This window comes from Diospyros lotus, chromosome 3, assembly GCF_014633365.1.
Source record: "Diospyros lotus cultivar Yz01 chromosome 3, ASM1463336v1, whole genome shotgun sequence".
Taxonomy (NCBI): Eukaryota; Viridiplantae; Streptophyta; class Magnoliopsida; order Ericales; family Ebenaceae; genus Diospyros; species Diospyros lotus.
In genome coordinates this window covers 26,986,820-27,004,654 of record NC_068340.1, presented here as the reverse complement: position 1 = coordinate 27,004,654, position 17,835 = coordinate 26,986,820, and the positions used below count along the sequence as shown (strand labels likewise).

The window sequence follows — 17,835 nt, the reverse complement described above, 5'->3', positions numbered from 1 at the left end:
AAAATTTCAGCTCTTCCCCTCAAGGAATTTGGTTTTCATGATTTGAAGGAAAATTGTGACCATAAGTGGGAAAATGAATTATTTGAAAAAAAATGTTTATCAAACATTGCACAAGTGAGAAATTGGGTGAAAAAAATGTCTTTTTCTTGAAAAAAAAAATGACTATCAAATGGGGGCTTAAATCCCTTTATGTTGATTGGAGTCAATTCATTGGACTGTTTTTAACTTTATAAGGTATATATGAATTTTATACAATTTACAATTAATTACTATTTGATCATGCAAAAAAAAAAAAAAAATATCGCCCTCCTTTGAAAACTACCGAAAAATAAAAACAAAATAAAAAATTAAGAAAATTATCATTTGAAATTGACCAAATCATTTAATTTTATGTTTAATTTACAATTAATTAAAAATATGCTTGAATTACAAATGAATTGTGAAAAGACTATATATTTGTTAGCTAAGATTCCTTCATTTATAATAAGAAATGTGAAATTAAGATATTTGTTAGTTAAAGTTTATCTATTTTACGAAAAATGTGAAATTTTGTTGTTAGTATTTGGGATTATCGTTTTTGCGAAATCTCTTATTATTCGTACTTTCGATTTTTGTAGAGGAGATAAATCATAGATAAAAATTTTACTTTATTACATAAGATAAATAAATAAATTTATAATTTATTAGTGTGAATCTTAATCTTAATTTAACTACTGCACAATTTTATTATTATTACATGCTAATATCCCAGTTAACTTATATGTATTCCCCCCCCCCCCCGCCCCCCGCTTTTCCTCCAAGCAAACATAATTTGCACGGCAATTGAGTCCTTCACGGACTGCAGTTCGTCTTTCGCAGAAACCCGGCCGATGTTTACACACGCACGCACACACTGTTCCATACGCATGTGCTGCTGCTAATTGAGCTGAATTGGGAATTCTCTTCTAGGGTTTTTGTTAAGATCGCGCACTGTGAATAAATGAAGCCAATAAGGTTGCCCGAGCCGCCCTCCGGCAGCCCTATTGGCAGCGTGCCGGATATCTTCGAGGGTGGTGTTTACGGAGTCGTACGGCGCGCCGTCATCATCGGGAATGGTTTTCCGGCTTCCGAGAACCAAAGCATCGGTCTCGTTCGCGCCCTCGGCCTGGCCGACAAGCATACTTTATATGTGAGACCTTTTACAACATGTAAATTTGTTGACGGGCCAATTTTGTTTCCCCTGCCATTTTTTCTCAGTTTCCAGAGGGAACTGGGAAGCGTTTGTTGATACCTTCGTTTTGAAAATTCAGTATTCGTGTTTATGATATGGAGATTGGATTCTTTTCGCATCAATATCTGCTGATTTTGTTGTTACTGTTCGGATTTGTAGATCGTGTGAATTTTTAACTCATGGGGGATGTGATACTGGTCTTCGACCTATTAGGGCTTGATTCCACTTATTAAATCAATTAAACTACGATCTTCCTCGACTTGGTGGTCTAAGAAATGATTATGCTTGCTACTTTAGTGCATTGGGAATTAAAACTTGATTAGAATTTTGGCTTTCCCTCTTGGTTGCACCTTTAGCTTGCCATGCTAATATGACATTTTTTTTCCCCGCTCATCTGATCTATAGCTTTTATTGAGTATGAAGGTTTTATCTGCTATTCGTAACTTTTTGGCATATCTGTTTGGTGTATTCTCTCCTATCTGTTGTGTCTAAGCTTCTTGAGGCATCTTCTTTAAAGGGATCTCTTATGGGGGAATTTTGAAGAGTTCAAGTATCACCTCGATAGTTGAGGGAACACTGTGTTCCTTATTTAGAAGGTGGGTTGGAAATCAGAAGTATAAAGTTGTTTAACAATATTCTTCTTGATAAATGGTTTTGGGGCTTTGCTTTTGAGTCTAGAAGTCTCTGGAGGAAAGTGATTTCCGGAAAATACAGTGGTCTTTGGGGTAATTGGTGGATGAGCCATCTCCATAGCTCAAGATAAATTTTGGAGAGGTATTATGCTTGTTAGGGTCATGTTTTGCTTTTTCTTTGATTAAGGAGGTAATTATTCCTGAAGGTAGAAAGAAACAAGGTGGAAAATGAAATGGGGATAGAGTGCTTGCCCTTTTGGAGTTTTATGAATTAACGACGATAATGGAGGGTGATACATTTGAGTTGGTGGTTCATGAGCTGGTGGAGGAGACAGAGGGGTTAATAAACTTGTGGTAAAGATGCCATAGGTGGGCTAGGAGTTAGCGGTGTTCCTATTGCTGGTGAATGTAGTGAAGGTCTACAAATTGGAGAGAATGGATGGCAATAAATTGTAGGAGGCGGGGAAGGTTGATGAGGTTTATTTGATAAATTGGTGTTGATGGTCTTTGAATTGGTGGCTTGTTGGGGGCATATAAGAAATGGTGTTTAAGTTAGTTGGGTTCTTTGGTTTTGTGGTGGTTGATGAGTTGTTCTTGGTGGTCTTTGAACTGCTAGAGGACTTGGTGGATTGTAAATGTCAGCTAGAGAATTTTGTGGTGATTGGACACATGGTGGCAATATTGGTTTATAAGTTGGAGACAGTGATCATGGAATCAACAGAGGACTTGTTGGGGCTTTGTAAATGGATGGTAAAAAAGCTGGTAATGGATTAATATGTGGGGATTTTGGAGTTGGTGTTGATTGATGAGTTGGGGTTGGTGGCCTTTAGATTGGAGACTTGTTTGGGGCCTAAAAATGGGTGGTCATGTAGTTGGGCGATGGATGGACATGTGTTGTTGATTTTGGAATTGGTAGTGTTTGATAAGTTGATGGTGTTGGTGTTTGAATTGGTGGACTTATTGGTAGTCTATACGTTCGTGGGTAAACTTGTGGTGGTGTTTTTGAAATTGGTGGCATGTGAACTGGTGGATTTATGGAGGGGGGCTATAAATGGGAGGTTAAGAATTTTGTGGTAGGTAGACATGTTGTGGTCACTTTGGAATTGCTGATTAAGTTGGTGTAGGCAAGCTTGGAGGAAGATAAAATTAATGTTGGTTTCATGTAGATAAGTCAATGGGTCAGATATGATATTTAAATATTATGAATATTGTAGATCGGAAGCTGTTAAGTTGAGTTGCCGAGCTAAAGGAAGGCCGAGCTGATAGAGGGCTGAGCTACCGAGCTAATGCCGAGCTGCTGAACTCGTTATTTGTTGATTTATCTTCCATGATTTATCTTGATTTATGTTGCTGTTACATCTTATCTTTTTTGGTTATTTTTTATTAGATTTGTTTATATTTAAGGTTGTTGTAATCTAGTCCTACAAAGTAGGAATATAATATTTAAAATCTAGGAGAATTCTTAGGATCCATTGTGTATATATTTGTGGCATTCCCAAGGGAATAAACACAGCGTATTATTCTCCCAAAAAGAGGATTTTTGCATGGTATCAGAGCTGAATTCTTTTCTCCCTTATCTTTGTTAACCCTAGCCTTTATCCACCGCTTCACTAATCCATCCCTTCTATAGTTGTCGGACCTGATCGACTTACATCATGGCCGGCAAAAGTAGCCAGTCATCCGAGATTATTCCTTTCCAAACCACCAATTTTGTAAAAACAGATAACAACAGTTCGTTTATTATCACCAGTCACAAATTGAATGGCCAAAACTACATTCAATGGTCACAATCGGTGATGATGTTTATATGTGGAAAAGGAAAAGATGATTATCTAACCGGAGCTGCTAGCAAACCGAAGGATGAGGAATCATAGCACCGGATCTGGAAGGCCGAGAACAACATGGTGATGTCTTGGCTAAATAATTCAATGAACAATGAGATAGGTGAGAATTTCTTGGTATATGACACAACACAAGAAATTTGGGAGGCTGCTAGGGAAGCCTACTCCCATATTGAGAATACCTCCAAGTTGTTTGAGATAGAGAGTAATTCTTGATGACCTAAGGCAAGGTGAGTCTAAACTCACTCAATACTTCAATTCCTTGAATAAGTTTTGGCTTCAATTGGATAAGTGTGACACTATTAAATGGAAGTGCATTGAAGATTCAACACAATACAAGAAAATAGTGGAGAAGAAGCAGCTGTATAAGTTCATGGTTGGTTTAAATAAAAATCTAGATTGCATGAGAGGTAGGATTCTTGGCAAAAAAACCTCTACCAAGTATCAGGGAGGCGTTTGCTGAGGTTTGTAGAGAAGATAGTAGGTTGAAACTAATGTTAAAGCCTTCAAATCCAAGCCTGGAACACTCTGCCCTATTTACTCGAGGAGGCAACCCAACAAATATCAAGCAAAAGAAGGGTTGTCCTTGGTGTGACCATTGTCACAAGACCAATCACACAAAGGATACATGCTGGGATATCCATGGCAAGCCTCCGGATTGGAAACCAGCATGTGAAAGGTGGAGTAGGGGTAACCTAACAACCACCGAAGACATTGCTGCTACCTTAAATTTGAGCTTATTTAGCAAAGAATAGATGGAGTGGCTGCAGAATACTTTTGGTAAGACACAACTTCAGGCCTCTACAATAGCAGCGGGTTCTATAGCCCACAAAAGTAATGCTTTACATGTTTTTACTGCTAAAAGTAAGCTATCTACTCTATGGATTGTTGACTCAGGAGCTTCTGACCACATGACTGGAAATAGTGCACTGTTAACCAATTTTCAGCCATGTGACAAAGATTGGAAGGTAAGGATTGCAGATGTCTCATTATCAAAGGTGGCAGGTATTGGATCGGTTGTGTTGTCCACTAGTTTCACGCTACATGTTGTACTTTTTGTGCCTAACCTAGACTGCAACCTCTTATTTATTAGTAAATTCACTATTGATATGGATTGTGTTGCAAAATTCTCAAAAAATGTGTGTGAATTTTAGGATCAGACTTCGGGGAAGATGATTGGCAGTGCTGAGGCATGTTCAGGGCTCTACATTCTTAAAAGGACTGATTCAAAAATTGAAGTAAATTCCAGCAATTGCTACTCTGTTCCACCTGTTTGTTTCTCTACTTTTCGTTCAAATAAGAGTGCAATTATGTTGTGGCACTATAGATTAGGACATCCAAACTTTGCTTACCTTCATAAATTGTTCCCTTCTTTGTTCAAGTATTCAAATACACACGTTTCAATGTGCAATTTGTTAATATTCTAAGCATCTTCGGACTAATTATCCTAGTCAAATTTACACTCCATCCTATCTGTTTTCTTTGATCCATAGTGATGTGTGGGGGCCTTCTAGAGTAAAAAATGTTATCAGGGCTCGGTGGTTTATTTCCTTTATTGATGACTATACTTGTCTTACTTGGGTCTTTCTAATGAAAGAAAAGTCTAAAGCTCGCCACATTTTTCAAACCTTCCATTCCATGGTGCAAAGGCTAAGAACAAATAATGCCAAAGAATACTTCAATACCATTCTAGGCACTTATCTGTCACAACAAGGCATCATTCATCAAAGTTCTTGTGTAGATACATCCCAACAAAACGAGGTTGTAGAACGCAAGAATAGACACCTATTGGAAGTGGCCAGATCCTTATTGTTCTCCATCCATGTTCCTAAATATTTTTGGTGTAAGGCTATTCTTACAGCCACCTATCTTATAAATAGAATGCCCTCATGAATCCTCAAACATCACACTCCAAGTCAGCTTCTCCTTGCTTTTTTTCCCCACACCCGGGTTTTTTCTCAACTTCCTCTCGAGATTTTTGGCTGCGCACCTCTTTTGATCACATTCACTCTCAATTTTGGAGCAAACTTGACCCAAAGTCCATCAAATGTATATTTCTTGGCTACTCTCCCCACCAAAAAGGTTATAAATGTTACTCTCTAAGTCTTAAGAGATTCTTTACGTCAATGGATGTAACTTTTTTTGAAGACCAACCTTATGATCCCAAATCTGATATTCAGAGGGAGAATACGCCAAACAATCCTCAAGAATATCTGTTTTGGGAATACCAACAACAACCTGAAAATCAATCACCTGCAAACCCTACAAATTTGAAGTTATCAATCGGCGTGTGAAGGTGAAGTCGGCTGTGAGGCTAGGTTGTGAAATTCAGTAAGCATTGGTAAAAAATTGTAGATGAACAACCCAGGTGATTTTGAATCGAAAGGTGTCACAGAGAGGGCGATTTGTAAGAGGCTGAGTTGAGCCAATTATATCACAAGAAGTTTCAAAGTCTTGCAATCATGGCAGTGAAACAAAGCCAGGCGGCTTTGGCGATACAATAATTTTGATCACCTCTCGTTTGAATTTGAAGGTAAAAAGGAGCGAGTGAATATTGGAGGCTGTCAAGAGGAGACCCTTTCCGAGACTTGAATTTAATTTTTCTGCTTAGTTTAATTGCTGATTAGTTATTAGCTGTTGTTGTTTTTATTCCTTAGAGTAGTTGTTTTTCTATTAGGCTTTCTAGAAGAATTCGGTATAGCTAGGCAAGGAATCCTGAGTTTGTTATGGGAGTAGACCCCACTTGGTAGGGAATCTTCCCCAGGCGTGAGCATATATCCGCTCCCCCTCACTGAGATGGATTATGAATGAACAACAGAATTCTCCATTGTTTCCTTCTCCAATTCTCTCATTCCCTCTATTCTTATCCTCTCTGTTCTTTCTTTCTTTTCTGGATTGCTCTCTCTCTTCTTCTCTTTTTCTCGCTGGTTACTATTCTTGGTGCAAGCATTAAACTATCCTAGTTTGTATTAGAACTAGGATAAGGCGTGTTGTCCGGCCAAGCCGTGACAATCTTGGTATTAGAGCCCATCGGTTCTTGGCGGAGTCTGTAGCTTGAGAAATGGCGGAGGGCACCCGCATGAAGAACTTTGAGACACAGTTGTAGCAGGTTAGCTCGACTGTGTCAGAATTTCAAGGGAGAATCGACCAACTGGAGATTCGAGGGGAAAGGAACCATGAAGCGATCGTAGCAATGGATCGCAAGCTAGAAGGATCGTTGGCAGGACTGGAACAGAGGTTGGAAGGATCCATGATGAGACTACGGGAGGACATGCAGCAGTTTATGCTCATGTTTACATGCCAGAATACGGTAAGGATGGCTCCTAATTTTCCTCTGCGCGAGAGGGACGACCCGGTTTTACCAAGGAATAGAACGCACAGGAGGGAAGGTACATCTGAGGTTGAGGTAGAGCAAGACGAAGAGTTAGAAGGGGTCGTGGGCAGAGAGAGGATTGAGCAGTCTCACGGCCATCCTCTAGGGTTCACCATGCCTAGGATGGAGATACCCGTGTTCGAAGGAGCTAATCCCCGATGGTGGTTGAGGAAGTGTGAGAGGGTGTTCAGCTGGCATAATATACCCAGAGGGCAGATGGTGTTATTAGCCGCTGCCTACTTTAATGTAGCGGTGGATGCCTGGTTCCAAGGGTGTCTGAGTGTGAGGGGAGATTATACGTGGGAGGAGTTCTCTGAAAAGCTTTGTGAGCGATTCAGAGAGAGGAGCATGGCATATACGATAGAAGAGTTCAATAAGCTTAAACAAACGGGAAGTGTAGATGCCTATTTGCAGAAGTTTGAGGAGTTAAGATCGTTTATGATCGGTCACAACCCACATTTCTCCGAGGCTTACTTCGTGTCAAGCTTCTTGAGCGGCTTGAACGAGGAGCTACGACTAGTGGTCAAAATGATGAAGCCGAGGACAGTGGAGCAAGCATCTGAAAGCGCCCGACTGCAAGAGATGTCGGTGGAGGCATTAATGAGGAAGCAGAGGCTACAGCAGCGAGGAGTGCATATCGGAGCCAACCTTGCCGGGGGAAGGAGTTACCCCCGCGAGGCGGCAAGGGGTAACCAGATGATAAAAGGTGCGGGCCGATCAAGCTCGGTTCCTTCTGGGGAACAATTAAGGGAGCAGAGGAGGTTGGCTGGCCTTTGTTTTCGATGCGGTGACAAGTATCACCCAGGACAGCCTTGCAAGAGGCAAATTCTCTTATTGGAAGGAGACGAGGAAGGAAACCAAGAAGAGGAAACGGGTGGAGACAGCAAGGAGGAAGTAACGGAGAACAATGGGGAGATTTCCATTCACGCTCTGAAGGGAGTGGCTAATAACAAGATCATTAAGGTGGGAGGACGCTGTAAAGGTAATTATCTTATGATCTTAATAGATAGCGGAAGCACCCATAGCTTCTTGGATGAGAACACTGCAGGAAGGCTGAAGTGTCAACTCACAGGGACTCTCCCTTTGAGTGTAACAGTAGCTAACGGCCAAAGGGTGATGAGTAATTCAGCATGTAACGAGTTTTGTTGGGAAATGCAAGGAGAAAAATTCGAAACAGACCTGAGGCTCCTGCAGCTAGGGGGCTGTGATGTAGTCCTAGGGGTAGATTGGATGAAAGAGGTGAGCCCCATTAGTTTCGATTTCAACAGGATGGAGGTGTCCTTTGAGAAAGAGGGGAGGAAAATGACATTGTCCGAAGGGAAGGAAGTGGGGGTGTGTAAGATGATGTCAGGAAGGAGACCGCAGAGGGCGATCAAGGGAAAATGGGGGTGTTGGCCGCAACTTTTCTCAATCACAGCAGCAGAGGAGGTCCAGGCAGGCCCAGCACTGCAAGGAGAGTCGTGCTTAACGGTTAGTATAAACTCAGAAGGGCCCGGACAGGTACGTTGCTTAGATCTCCTTAATAAATTGCTGGCTGAGTACGAGGATCTCTTCTTTGAGCCTCAAACACTTCCCCCTACCCGAGTCCATGACCATGCCATCCACCTAAAACCACTAACTGAGCCTGTCAACATCAGAGCTTACCGCTACCCCCCATTCCAGAAAAATGAAATTGAGAAATTGGTGAGGGAGATGCTTAAACAAACCATCATCCGACCCAGCCAAAGTCCCTTTGCTTCTCCCGTCCTTTTGGTTAAAAAGAAAGATGGAACATGGCGGTTTTGTGTGGACTACCGCCAATTAAATGCTATAACCATCAAAGATAAATTTCCCATCCCTTTGATAGAAGACCTGTTGGAGGAGCTACACAATGCTTGACTCTTTTCTAAGCTAGACTTGCGCTCGGGCTACCATCAGATTCGAATGAAACCCGAGGACATCCACAAGACAGCTTTTAGAACTCATCATGGGCATTTCGAATTCTTGGTGATGCCCTTTGGACTCACCAATGCCCCAACAACTTTTCAATCCCTTATGAACACTATTTTTGAATCTCATCTTCGAAAATTCATACTGGTATTCTTTGATGACATACTCATTTATAGCCCCTCATTTGAATTACACTTATCTCACCTTAGAGTCACCCTTGATATCCTCCGATCTCACTAGCTATTTATTAAGAGGTCCAAGTGCGCATTTGGCCAAGGGCAGGTGGAGTATTTGGGACATATTATATCCCAAGGAGAAGTGAGCACAGACCCTCGAAAGGTGGAGGCTATGGTGTCTTGGCCAAGGCCAAATTCAGTAAGGGCTTTGAGGGGATTCTTGGGTTTAATCGGGTATTATCGTCGGTTTGTAAGGAACTATGGAATAATTAGCAAACCGCTAACGGAATTATTGAAGAAGGGGGGTTTCAGCTAGGGGCCCAAGGCAGAGGAGGCTTTTGAGGAACTGAAAATGGCCATGAGTCGAGTGCCAGCCCTTGGTCTGCTAGATTTCAGCAAGGCTTTTGTTCTGGAGACCGATGCTAGTGGAAATGGAATTGGTGCGGTCCTGGTTCAGGAGGGAAGACCACTAGCATTCCTAAGCCAAGTGCTTGGTCCTAAACACTTGGAACTCAGCATATACGAGAAGGAGTTCCTAGCAGTTCTAATGGCTGTGGAGAAATGGAGGCACTACTTAGAAGGAGGGAGATTTATAATCAAGACTGACCATGAGAGTTTGAAGTTCTTGCTACAACAAAGACTTCAAACACAGTTGCAAAAGAAAGGGATGGCCAAGCTCATGGGGTTGGACTACCTTATTCAGTACCGAAGAGGGAAAGAAAACGTTGTTGCCGACGCATTATCAAGGTGCCATGAAGTAGGAAGTTCGGCAGCCATTACCGAAGTGATTCCCCAATGGTACCTTGAGGTGATTGACAGTTATGATGGGGATGAGAGGCTTAAACCTCTGCTGGAAGGGCTAGCATTGGGGGCAAACGTGGGCAAAGGCTACACCTTAAATCAAGGGATGCTGAGGTACCAGGGAAGGGTAGTAATCGGGGATAAGGCAAACCTAAAGGAGAAGATATTTCGGGCCTTGCATGCATCGCCCATGGGGGGACACTGAAGAGAACAAAACACATATTTGAGGGTAAGGCGAGTCTTCTATTGGCTGAGGATGAAGTCTGAGATTAAGGGGATGGTGCAAGCTTGTGACACTTGTAAAAGGTGTAAATCAGAGACAATAGCCTACCCCGGGCTATTACAGCCTTTGCCTATTCCTGATCAGGCTTAGTCAAGCGTATCAATGGACTTTGTGGAAGGATTGCCAAGGTCTGAAGGAAAAGATAGCATCTTAGTGGTGGTGGATAGGTTAACCAAGTTTGCACACTTCATTGGATTAACCCATCCATACACAGCTCAAGAAGTGGCAAGAGCCTTCTTGGATAGGGTGGTTAAATTACATGTAACGGCCCGCCTCCCGGAGCCCCTACCGCGGATAGAGGATCCGTGAGAGGGTCATTATAAAAATGATATCGAACAATGACGCACCTACAACACACACATAACCCTTTTTGAAATCATAATTTTTCTTTATTATAACATCTCATCATAATCTTTACAACCATTCATCACTTGGGCCCCACTTGGGCTTACATAACATACGACAAACTCTGAAAACATAAACATTAACCTTATTAAGACACGATGACACCCAGGATCTAGGTTTGGGAGAGCTCTGCACTTGCTACCATGACATGACGGTCTGGACCCAAACCCCGATGAACACACCTGCGATCTCAGGATATGCTGACCTGGAATGATGTAAAACAACATGAGTCGCGAGACTCAGCAAGCTCTAGAAAGAAAGTTACGGGTTTAGGATAGGACTCTTCCCATGACACCCCATGCAATTCATGTCAATGAAATCACGCCATGTCATGAGCTATACATACCTTACTTCTACATGCATAACATAAAATAAACTGCACATAAGGAACCAGGGGCCCACATAAGTCAAACATTGGCACCCGGGTCCCACATACAAACCTGTTGTAGCCTAACATAGGCTACCATATCATCATTCTCTTAGACCAGCCTTTTCCTGACATGGTCGGCTTTTCCTGACATTCAACTTTTGTCTTTTCCTGATACTTGTTACATACTTTTCCTGATTCCCATCATATTCTCATGTGTTCATCATGTCATACATCACATAATCATATACTTCCGCGATCTTGGTCTTCCCTCGGGCCAACCCCGAGCTAATATCTAAGCCGAGCCGAAGCTCACATGAGTCGGTACTCCCGACACCTGGCACGGTACTCCCGTCCAGAATAACAGTAACATTAGAACCATGCAATGCAACACATAAGAAATGCAAGGGCTTCCGTTGCAGCATAAACGTGATGGCAAGGCCCCCATAAACCAAGCATCAGGCCCTGCTACGCCCACACATAAGAATTCACACATGCGACATGCTCTAAATGCATATGCTCATCTAGGATACCCAAATTGGCTCTTGGACCAACCGGGTCATGCAAATGTTCACACATCCCGTCACACACAAAGCATGTCCCCACGTGAATGCAACCCAGCCCTTTGTAGCACACACATCATGAAATGCACAAACCAAGGCGGGAATCTGGAGTACCAGCTCTTCTGGCCGTCTAGCGCTTATCGTAACAACCGATGACTGGCGCCCATACATCCAGCCATCAACTGCCACGACCCACGATCAACAGTCAGTGGCTTTGTACCCATACCCTTAGACACACTTACTGACATTATTGACTTTATATCTTCCCAGCTTAACTTTACATAACATTTTTCCATAACTCATAACTCCTCATGTACATAACCACATAACATCGTAATACCATTCTTATTACTTTTCATTCACATAAAGTCATCTCAACATACATAATAAACTCTTTAACACATTTTCTTAATTCTAACCATAACCAATTTCTCTAAGAACCTAACCCCAACGGGTTCGGCATCATTCCCAAGGAAAGCGGAGCGATACGAAGCTCCGTGACGGTTGAAATAAAAGACGCCATGACATCATTACTTAGCTTATCCCATTAACAATAAACTTATTAATAAAATAAAAGTCGTAAAATGATTACTACGCGGATTATTATTATTTATGCGTAGAACCGAGTCAAGGTGAGGGAGGGTTTAGAGTATAAGAAACCTCAAAGACTTTTACGGGAAATAAATAACGTGAGAAGAGGGTTAAGAGCTTGCCTTTATGCGGCTATTTCTTGCCTTTCCTGACCTCCCACTGCGAAATAGCGTTTCCTGATAATTAATGAAATCATAAATTCCAATTATGTATTATCAACAAACATATACTCCACTTATATTTATTATTAAAACCATTCTCTTATATTCACGACCACACACAATTCACTGCTATCTCAACCATAACATATTTATCTACATATATATTCCTTTGCTTATCACCACATCAAGCCCAACTCAAGTACTGCTCACTTTCCACGATTAAATGGTCACCAAAATTCACCCTCCACATATATACATATACTTACACCCATGCTCATAGACAAAATATTATACACTCTCACGCCAGTGAATTTATATACCTACACACCAAACTTAATCACCCAAACTTAATAAAATTAAACTTATAATTAAATTCTAATCATACAAATTAATAATACATAATCATCTACTTACCAGAGTAATCAAATCACAATTAAACTTGACTAAATTTCCAACTTCTCCCAATTTTTCTCGCCCTTTCCAGCCTCAACGCGCCATTTTCTTCTTCCAGATGCTTCCTGCTCGCTCACTGATTTCCTCCCAACTTAATCTCAATTTTACCTTTAATTGAGGCAATTTAAAGTAGCTAAGTCGGCAGAAAAACATGGCCAATTTGGCCTTAAAAAGCGTGCAAAATAAGTGGGGCGGGGGAGCAGCCGCTTGGACGCGCCAGCGCGCGCCACGTGGTTGCGCAAGGGGCCTGTACTGGCGCCCCAAAACGGCGCCGTTTCAGCGCTCCCTTGCTGCCCAAAAATATTAATTCCTTCCCCAGCGCGCGCGCCAGCCCCTTGGCTCGATCCCGCGCCTCACGCCAGCACCAGCGCGCACGCGGCCACTGGGCTGGCTGCTTCCTTGGTAATAAAGACACACTTAATTAATTTTATAATGACTTCCTGTCACTTCCGAAAATCTACACTTAAACCCATAACTTCCAAAAACCTACACATACACCCCTAACTCTCATTTCCTTTATTGCACTTATACATCAAACATTCTAGAAATTTTCCCAAATTACTTTATTTTAATCTTTTCCTAAATATTCCTTAATAAATAATTATTTTCTCATAAATAAACATTTTACTTAATTCTCCAAATACCTAAACAATTTAATATTGCCTTTTAACCCACAAATATTTAACAATTATTAATTGCTCCGACCAAATTAGTAATCATTATTTATTTCCCAAATTTTAGGATATTACATTACATGGGACTCCCAAGACTATAATTTCAGATCGGGATCGAATCTTCACCAGTATAATGTGGCAGGAACTGATGCGATCAATAGGAATGAAGCTGAGCATGTCCACTGCCTATCATCCTCAAACGGACGGCCAAACCGAGAGGGTGAACCAAAGTCTTGAGACCTATTTGAGGTGCATCTGCCTAATACAGCCCAAGGAGTGGCACAAATGGCTAGCCATTAGCTCAATGCTGGTACAATACTTCCCACCATTCCTCCATCAAAATGTCTCCATTCGAAGCCTTGTTTGGGTACCAACCGTCGGTTATACCTGCAGTAGAAGGCGAATCTAGGGTAGCTGCGGTGGATAACTACTTGCGAAGGAGGAGAGAGGTGACACAACAGCTGAAGCAGGAGTTGGCCTTAGCTCAGAACCGCATGAAGCAGTTCGCGGACAGAAAAAGGAGCGAACGAGAGTTTGAATTGGGAGACAAGGTATATTTGAGATTAAAATATCCTCACCTCAAGTCCCTCACGCAGAAAAGGGTGACCAAGCTCAGTCCTAAGTACTATGGGCCGTTTCCTATCGAGGCCAGGGTGGGCAAAGTGGCATATCGACTTCGGCTACCAGCAGGATCGCTCATCCACCCGGTATTTCATGTATCTCTTCTTAAGAAGGCAGTGGGTGAGCAGCCTATCAGTTCAATCCTACCAACCATTCCCGTAGGAGCTGGGCAAACCGTGGAACCCGAGGCCATTTTGGAGCGAAGAGTGATCTACAGACATGGGGCTCCACTCATGCAGGTGTTGGTTAGGTGGCAGGGAAGACCCCCGGAAGATAGCACCTGGGAGTATCTACCCGATCTCCTCAAGCAATTTACAAGAACCGTTAATCTCCTTAGCAATTCTTGAGAACAAGAAAATTGTTAAGGCGGGGGAAATGTCAAGAGGAGACCCTTTCCGAGACTTGAATTTAATTTTTCTGCTTAGTTTAATAGCTGATTAGTTATTAGCTGCTGTTGTTTTTATTCCTTAGAGTAGTTGTTTTTCTGTTAGGCTTTCTAGAAGAATTCGGTACAGCTAGGCAAGGAATCCCGAGTTTGTTATGGGAGTAGACCCCACTTGGCAGGGAATCTTCCCCAGGCGTGAGCATATATCCGCTCCCCCTCACTGAGATGGATTATGAATGAACAACAGAATTCTCCATTGTTTCCTTCTCCAATTCTCTCATTCCCTCTATTCTTATCCTCTCTGTTCTTTCTTTCTTTTCTGGATTGCTCTCTCTCTTCTTCTCTTTTTCTCGCTGGTTACTATTCTTGGTGCGAGCATTAAACTATCCTAGTTTGCATTAGAACTAGGATAAGGCGTGTTGTCCGGCCAAGCCGTGACAGAGGCCAATCAGAAACGTGTTTCGGTAACACTTACAGCAATTCCTTAGCCTTCGGTTTTTCTTTTGGTGCAATTCTGACAATTCCAGAGAATTAGGCGTTGGAGACATAGAAGCAACAAGGAAATTTCTGGGTAAATCTCGGAATTGATTCCGACGCACAAGGAGGTGTGCGTCGGCTGATAATTAAAGGTGACGTGGCTAATTGGTTCTGATCTGTTTCTAAAGGGATCAAAGACTGTTCTCACAACAGCAACGAAACTGACGACTTCAGCTGCTGCAATCATGATTCGGGTTCTTTTCTGCAGGCACTGATTTCAATTAAAGTCTGGGTTGTGAGTAAAGGGGAAAACATTTCAGCTTGAAATCTGGTTAACCTTGTTCGAATTGAAGGGGTAAAGAAGAGTGGGGGGCTCTTTGTGGCGAGTATAGGAGATTGTTGCAACAGGTAAGCCCGGGGGTGGAATTGGATCTATTACCAGTAGGCGACTCATTTTGCTGGAAAATCGGAGATTGTTGACCGTGTTGAGGCGATTCTAATTTATAGCAAAATAGCTTACAGAAGGGGGGATTCATCATGTATAGAACTCCTGCTACTAGGACTTAGAAGTATATTGTTTGTGAAAAATCGGCCATGGAAAGCAGGGCACACATGAAACAAATGGATTCTCAATTACAGCAAAAGAATGCTACATTCTCAGTTGGATACAACAAAAATCATGAGAAGTTTGGCCTGAAGCATCAGACATGGGAAAGGAAATTAGATAATCAAGTCAGTAGAATGCGTGAGGAGATCGACAATGTTATATGTGAAGAAATACATAATTTTTGGATGACGCTATCTAAAATGTATCAAGTCATCCTTCCTGTTGAATTCTTTGATAAACCAAGAAGAAATGTTTCAAATGATGATCGCAGAGGTTTTAACCAAGAGGAGTTTTTTAAAATGGAGCAACCGAATGAGCAGTCAAGATGGTAGAAAACTGATTCACTGTTGATCTCCAATTTTGGGCAGAAGAAGTGTTCTGCTTTAAGCAGAATTGACGAGGAATGTGATTATAATGACAGTGCTGGCGGTAACAGTAGCAGCAGTAGTAGTTGCGGAGGTTTGATTCAGGGCGTTTGGGCAAAAGGAGAATAAGGGAACACCCCGATTCCTTTGGAAAATAAGTTCTTGATGGGGATGTTCCAAATGATAATCATGGAAGCCTAAAACTAGAGCTGAATGATGCAGTCAATCGGATAATAACAGGAGGCAACAAGGAATTTTTGGAATTGGAGAGTAATTTCACTACTGTGATTGAGAAGTTAGAAGCAGAAATAATACGTCATGTGGTAACTATCGAAAGGCTGCAAGAGGAAAATGGGGAAGTATTTGATGAAGTGACCGAGGAAGCTAAGGCCACCTCGTTACCTTGGTGACCAGTGCATGGACTGAAGGATTGGGTGGTGTCCCGGATTAGAATTCTGTAAGAAATGGAATTGATAGTGGAGTTCCTAAGGACACTGTTCCATTGCCTTTAGTTTTGGATAATGCAGAGGACTCCTTAGCTAACGATAAGGTGAAGACAACACCAGTAGGAAGAAGTCTTGCTGATCCTAAACAGTGTGTCAATGTGTTGCTATCATTTTTGAAGAAGATGAGAAGAGGAGGACATATGTGGTAATTGGTCGGATGGGTGAATTTCAAAATGATCATCATTTGAAGGCTTTAGGGTTTCAACTGCTACCTACGACAAGGAGCATCTAAATTCATTAAAGGCAATTGATGTAGATATGTTGACAGGTTTTGACATCATATGGGATCCTCAGTCTACGGGTACTAGCAATCGTAATTGGGTAGTTATTGCAAACCCAAGGGAAATGGTCTGTTACACCTTGGAGGTAGATGTAGCCTTGACTGCAATTGTTCGAGCTGAGGTAACAACCTGGGGTTTGTTCCAGTTGTTGAGAACATAAGGGCAAAGAGGAATAGGCTTAGATGGAGAAAGAAAGAAAGAGGAATAAACCAGATCAAGAGAGCTAGTATTGGATGAAGAAATAGCGGCGCAATAGTTGTAAGTTCTTGGGGACAAGAATTCTCTCGAGGAGGGGGGGAATTGTCACAACCCCAAGGATCCCCATGGTTCTCATGGTCATTATAATAGTAGTTAGTTACATGTATTGCTATATTGTACTCTAGGTTGCTGATAATAATTGTACCTCTCAATTAGATAGGTTGGAACAACTTATAAATATGTTGAAGTAGTTAGAGAATGTATGCTTTTGAATTGATAATTGAAATCAGCTTTCCCTTTGCTTTCTCCCTAATCTCTCTCCCTCTTTGTTTTTATGCAATTCTCCCTTCTTTTTGTCTAATTCTCCCTCCAATCCCTTTATTCTTGGTCTTAATTCTATTGGATCCTTCCAAATTCCAATTCAGACCCTAGGTAAACGCTAGGTACACGACGACATATATGGAAATTCCTCACGAATTTGAAACTAACCTCGCAAGAAACAAGGTATGCAAACTAAGGAGATCTCTTTATGGGCTCAAACAGTCTCCTAGAGCTTGGTTCGAGAAGTTTACAAAGGTAGTCAAGAAGTATGGATATAACCAATGTTAGGCAGACCATACATTGTTCATCAAGCATTCTTTAGAAGGTAAAATATCCATTCTTATTGTGTATGTTGATGATATAATTGTTACGGGAGATAATATTTCTGAAATCAAGGATCTTAAAGAAGTCCTAACGAGAGAATTTGAAATCAAAGATCTAGGAAGCCTAAGATATTTCTTAGGCATGGAAGTAGCAAGGTCCAAAAGGAATTTCAGTTTCTCAACAAAAATATACCCTAGATCTTCTTACTGAAACAAGTATGTTGGGATACAAACTAGCTGATACACTAATGGAAACCACTTCAAAACTGGATGTTGGCAAAGAAAGTGCTCT

General features: G+C 41.7%; 1 protein-coding gene across 1 annotated transcript in view; it reads left to right on the top strand.

Moving 5' to 3' along the window:
• Nucleotides 1-792: 792 nt before the first annotated feature.
• LOC127796473 (mitochondrial fission protein ELM1) overlaps nt 793-17,835 on the top strand; it is a 57,281-nt gene continuing 40,238 nt past the window's right edge. Inside the window, exon 1 of the mRNA XM_052328626.1 lies at nt 793-1,168. Coding sequence (XP_052184586.1) covers nt 980-1,168 — 189 coding nt within the window. The 5' untranslated portion in view covers nt 793-979. The remainder of the gene's footprint in view (nt 1,169-17,835) is intronic.